General features: G+C 31.0%; 2 protein-coding genes across 2 annotated transcripts; both read left to right on the top strand.

Moving 5' to 3' along the window:
- The first annotated feature begins 1,127 nt into the window (after positions 1–1,127).
- Positions 1,128–3,408, top strand: Tsp_12693 (hypothetical protein). The gene is made up of 5 exons (XM_003367514.1): positions 1,128–1,156; positions 2,447–2,474; positions 2,718–2,813; positions 2,915–3,037; positions 3,346–3,408. Exons 1-5 carry the CDS (start codon positions 1,128–1,130, stop codon positions 3,406–3,408), a joined length of 339 nt encoding a protein of 112 aa, XP_003367562.1.
- A 6-nt stretch (positions 3,409–3,414) lies between these two features.
- On the top strand, positions 3,415–5,763 carry Tsp_12692 (hypothetical protein; the record flags this gene model as incomplete). Its single annotated transcript, XM_003367513.1, has 7 exons — positions 3,415–3,559; positions 3,957–4,120; positions 4,176–4,251; positions 4,308–4,362; positions 4,951–5,236; positions 5,296–5,345; positions 5,466–5,763. Coding segments are annotated over exons 1-7 (1,074 nt in total), but the record flags the coding sequence as incomplete, so codon positions are not given.
- Between the last annotated feature and the right edge of the window lie 16 nt (positions 5,764–5,779).

The following is a 5,779-nucleotide window of genomic DNA, read 5'->3' as shown; positions in this document are numbered from 1 at the left end:
TATATTTGATCCTTTTGGGGCGTAATACTGTTACTCATAGTGACAGCAGGTGGTATTCTTCTGTCGTCAGTCGCTCTGCAAGCACCGATCTTTTGACCAGTACACAGCATTGACGACTTGACTTTTTCTATTTGGTTTCACCTGAAAAGCACGGAGAGTTGATGTTGTACTCATATTCGAAGTATGATAGTTCAGAGAAGTCTTTGTCGCATTGTTTTTTTTAGTATAATTGCTCATTGATTCAAACTCTTCAGTTGTGATTAAGATTTGACGGTCCAATAAAATAGCGTGGGTAATGACCAATGAGAGAAAAGCGGGACCGAGTAGTACCAAACCGAACATTTAAGATTAAATTAAATATGCGCAATGGTTTTCAATTACAACAGTTACAGCCTCGGGTTTATGGTTCACAAGAACCCCGCGCTTGACGCCTTCACTCCCTATATAAGTCAGTCAAATTGTCGCCAAAGGTAGTCGAGGGATGGTCAAAGGAGGTTCTGGTCGCATGGTCTGGTTAAGAGTGGTGACTGGGCGGCAAAGAACCCTGCAGAGTGTTTCTTTGTGTAATTCTTTGTATGAGTTTACATTTATCCCTGCTTGTTGAGTAGAATAAAGATGACCACCTAGAAGGAGTTGTGTGCATTCAAAGTAAGAATTGTTCTTGCGGACTGGCATTTAGTAGCTCTGAATTAAGCGCAAATCCAACAATTACCGTCTACTGCCTGAGTATCAAATTACGTTACGTTTGCAACAGTTTTAATAAAAAATTAAATAAGTCACATAAGTCTATAAATAAATCATAAGCACATAAGTAATAAATAAATCACATAAGCATATCATTTTAGCACAATTTTTTCTGTATTAAAACACGTTGTATTTATTAGTTACTCTCAATATGCAACACTCCAAAATTTGCAATATCGCTAAAATTTATTAAACTTAACTTAACAGAAATTGCAGATAATAAATTTTAAATAAATTTTGAATAATAATTTTTTTGAGTATTTATTGCATGGACATTTTTATTGTTGTTTAATTTAGTGAATTCAGTGAATTTCTTTACTGAATTTCATACGGTATTCAGTTAATACTTGCAGATCAATTTTGAAGTCGCTTTGTTGTTGCATATGTTCTGCATGAATTGTTCGGCCGTGACGTTATTCTGTACCAAAATTTCTGGTCATAATTTTATTTCTCATAAAATATTTTGGTATTGCATCTCTACTGCATTTTTTATTCTAGTGGTACATGTCAAAGCTCCCTATAAATTTCACGTCTGCCTTCTTCCTGTCATAAGTAGCTTTTTTTCATGTTTAACTTTCTGCAGTACAAATTTTTTATGTGCTAGAAGTTATGAATGTATGCATAAATCTGCATAAGAATAATTTAAAATCGTGCTGCTTTATTATTTGTTTTCTAAATTTTCAGTTTATTTTATTTAGGAAAATGTATGCAATTAGTTTGCTGTTGCTGTGTTTCAGTTAAAAGTATGTAAAAATTTTCGATTTTCAGCTATGATTTGTAATTGCTTTATTTCTGTTTAATTTTCTATCTTTGAGCAAGCATCTTTTTGTACGTGACTTCAGATTTTCAGTGTATTATAAAATTCAGTATTTTATGCTTTCAGATTATTAATTTTCAAAAGTATTTGTGGTATGAAAGTTAAAATATGGTAGCATGGATGAACAGTTTTTTAGACTAAACTTGATAGTTTTGTTCAGCAGTGAAGCATGCATATCAGCACATTTTTTATTGTTGAAAATTTTGATTTGTTCTGCAGTTATTTATAATAATTACTGATTTTTTGGTTTTTATTATTTTTTTTCAGATTTTTAGAAGTAATAATAATACTAAAAATGGCTTCTGCATAAATAAATTTTTCTACGTAAAAAGCTACATCGTGTTATGTGTAGCATATAGCTCTTTTGTTTTAATAAGAGCCACCTACGTATTTATTTTTGCTTTATTTCAGCCTTGCTTTGTTTTTCTATAATTTCTCTTTGTGCTTCCCTACATAATTTTGTTGTAGAAAGTCAATATTAAAATTTATTGTCCATTTTTAACTTGGCTTTTTAGTTTTCCAAAACTGTAAGAAATAAAGTAAAACGATAATCTGTTTGTTTATCTTTAAGAAAAAAAGTTATTTCATTTTCATGTTTGCAGCTAAATAGTCAAGAATAACAATGTGGGCGCATTATTTTTTTATATTTATTATGATTCCTCTAATAATAATTATTATTTCACTCTCATTTTGTTTACTAGCTGAATAAACAGGTTGTTAGGAGTGTTGAATGAGCAGGTTTTTCAGTATCTCTACGGTAAGTAAATGTAGAATTATTCAATTTCAGTTATTCTGAAAATGAAATTTAAGCTTTTTAAAGTTTATTTACATAATGAACTTTTGTCATTTGATCGACGCATTTTTTATTTGTTGATATTATTTTAGCACTATATACATATGCATAGAAGATTATGTTTGTTGTTGCAGCATTTGTGATTAATTTTGTATAGTAACAAACGTTTTTTTATTTTTTTGGTGTATTTTTTATTGATTTGAGCCTAAATGGTTTTGGTTTTCATTCCTGAAAAAAGTGAACACCTGTTATTTAAATTTAATTTAAAAGAATTGACTTTTCATCGATTTACATCCACAAGTGTTTTGATTTAATTTTCAATGAATTCATAAATTCATTGCAAATCTATGAAATATATTACAGTTTTCATATGACCCAACTGTAAAATTCAGAATTGGAAAGTTGCTTAATGTGATTTTAGCCAAACGTGTGTCTACATTGATGATATCGAACGCGCATGTATTTTTTTTTCTTGCAATATTTTCTAATCGCAGATATGCGTGGATTTTGTGTATGCATTTAAAAAAATTAAGAATTTTTAAATTTGATTTGTTTCATAGGTTGATGACAACCGCTCATCGATACACAGAGTTTTATCGTCGTCGTCTTATGCTTTGTTTTTAAACGACAATGGTGGGCTTGCAGTAGGAAAATTTTTAATAGAGGGATTTGTTGTCCCTCGTGTTTTCTTCCTTCTTTATTTCTTTCTTTCTTTTTTTTCTTTTCACTGCATCTTAGTTTTCTAGGCTAATCTGTGATGTTTATTAATTGAAATATTTTTTATTTTAGATTTTACTTTTCTTCTTTCAGTTATTATAAATTATATTTTTTAAATTATATATTTGAAAAATCTGTTTACTACTGCATTACCATTTTTTGTTTACTACAAAGTATAATTTTGACAACAGCGACGCTGGAACAAAGCTTTTATGAACGTAAGTTCATTGAATAAATTGAACAATTTTTTAAAGATTTTTTTGCATTATTGTAGTCGGCGGATGATATGGCATGCTTTACTGTTCTGCTAATAAATGATTTATCAATGCACTGTTGATAAAGTATGGCATCTTACAGTGGAATCGAACAGAAGCCTTGGTTGATGAATTTCTCTAAGTGGTTGCAATGTCGACTCGAAGATTTTGGCTTTGATGCATACATTTACACACGTTACATACTTAGCGTGCTCAGGCAACCAGATATTCAGAGTAAAATTATTCCATCATTTGCAATAAATAATTTAAATTTTGGTTAACCTTTGTGCAACATTTCATGGTAAAAGTAATTTATATTATTACTTACGCTTACTAAATTTTATATGAATTTTGAACAATGGATAAAAGGATTATTAAAATTACTTTCTTCATTTTCTCTGTAAAGGTTGTTTAATATTTTCTCAATATAAATTAATCTATGACTTAATTTTTTGTTCAGCGTAATAATTTAGTAGTAATAAAAAGTGTAATGTACAGAAATAAAGGCAGTATGTTACTCATTGACAGAGAAAGTTTTTAATATTATTTCATGCATATAAGTTTTTATGAAAGTGTAGAATTCTGAAACATATTTTTAGGATAAAATAAGCATTGTTATTAAATATTTCAGTGGATCCATATGATGACGATATTGAAATGCTAAAAGGGAAGTTTTCATCAAAAAATTTTAAAAAAAGTATATGGCATTGTTCACCTGGTGATTATACGTCTGCTGCTGATGATCCATTTAAGGCGACTTTGTTCGAATGCTTGATGGATGACGGCTTAGATATAGTAAAATTTTTTAACTAACATTCTGCAGGTTAATGCAATATTGTTTTATTTTTAGGATATTGTAGAAAATTTGGTGGATGATATTGTAGAGAAATATCGTCAGATGAATTCTTTTGAAGCTGCGTGTTGTGGTAAGTGGTTAATTAAGCCTACTTGACGTTTTGAATATTTTTCTTTTTTCTTTTAGAAAAGGAAGACAATATTTCTTTAAAACCGGCAAAATGCATTTCATGTATTATAAGGTATGATTGCTTTGGCATATGTTTTTTCAGTATTTGTTTAATGGTGAGATTGACGATAGGGGACATGCATGTAAAGTCAAACGGTTTCATAAAATTTTATTCCGCTTAAGTTATGATAATCAAGACTCAGTATCGAATGAGTGGTTAACAACCTGTATTTGCTATATTTGTCATATTTATTAATCAAGTTAGCTGAAATTATTGAAAGCAATAGGATTGTTTTTATCACATTCTTCAACAAACTTCAAAAATTTTTTTTGCATAACAAAGTCAGATATTAGCTTTTTGTATGGAATGTATCCATCGAAACTGTTTTTGTGTTTCGCTTTGTTTGTTTGTTTTTGTGTTAAATATAATTTTTGCGTGTTGTTAATAAGCACATTAGTTTATGAGCAAATAATAAATGTCGAGTAGATATAAGTTTATTTTAGTTAATGTAATTTAAATTCGATTTTAATTTATAATTTTGAATTAATTTAAGCTGGATTTAATTTAAAAGATCAAGGTGGTTATTTTGATGACTTTTGCTTTTTAAACATATTTTATTTTTATATCCGTCAGTTGGATTAATTGATTTTGTACTTTTAGCTACGACGAAGCTTTCCCTCCGTTAGCTGCTAGTACCGCCGTGATGTTGAAAAATCGCATATTGAGCAGTGCCAATAAGCGCGTGGCCGATTTTTGCTTTCAGAATGGAGAACATTCGCCTGCCGATTTGATTGTTGTATCATCTGCAACTTCTACAGTTTTAGAACCAGGAGCATATCCAAAACGTGCAAAAATGCTGTCTGCAGTTTATGATGGAAAAGGGACGCAATTGGGTCCATCAGACTTGCAGCAAGCTTATGATAATATCATGGAGATTGCTTTTAAGGTTTTGGACATTTTGATATTACATTACATTATATTAATATTTGGTGATAATTTTTGCAGGAATGGTGTTGTCGAATTGGTGTGCCATCAGTGACAACAATAGGAACAGGGTATGGAAATACAGGTATTTCACCACAATTATTGCAAGAGCAACAGCAGCAGCAGCAACAACAACAAGAACAGCAGCAGCAGCAGCAGCAACAGTATGGTGGCATGGATAATTTATTCAGCATGTATGCTGGAGTGCGACCTTACTTTCTGAGCAATGGTGCTCGTACTGAAACATACTGGGACATGTATAGGCCTTTGCAAAGAGAACCTGCTGTTGTTTCATCTTTGCAATACCAACAGCCGCAGCTGCTGCAACGTTATGAAACAGCTAGTAGCAGCAACGGCAGCTCATTGCCACCACAACCAGCGAGTAAACATTACGAATGTGAATTTGAAGAAACGTTTCCGGATCATGTGATACGAGCAATTGATAATTTGCTTGATGACGAAGAAGAAGATAACTTACTACCATCGACGGTGAAAATAAGTTGGC

This window comes from Trichinella spiralis (genome assembly GCF_000181795.1).
Source record: "Trichinella spiralis strain ISS 195 chromosome Unknown Scfld4138, whole genome shotgun sequence".
Taxonomy (NCBI): Eukaryota; Metazoa; Nematoda; class Enoplea; order Trichinellida; family Trichinellidae; genus Trichinella; species Trichinella spiralis.
Note: the sequence above shows the minus strand (reverse complement) of the source record. Positions and strands in the feature narration are given on the sequence as shown.

Coding starts and splice junctions, on each gene's coding strand:
- Tsp_12693 (XM_003367514.1), top strand. CDS start 1,128: ATGTTCTGCATGAATTGTTCGGCCGTGAC. Junction 1,157..2,446: donor ATGAATTGTTCGGCCGTGAC/GTTATTCTGTAC, acceptor ATATTATTTTAG/CACTATATACATATGCATAG. Junction 3,038..3,345: donor AGGGATTTGTTGTCCCTCGT/GTTTTCTTCCTT, acceptor GCATTATTGTAG/TCGGCGGATGATATGGCATG.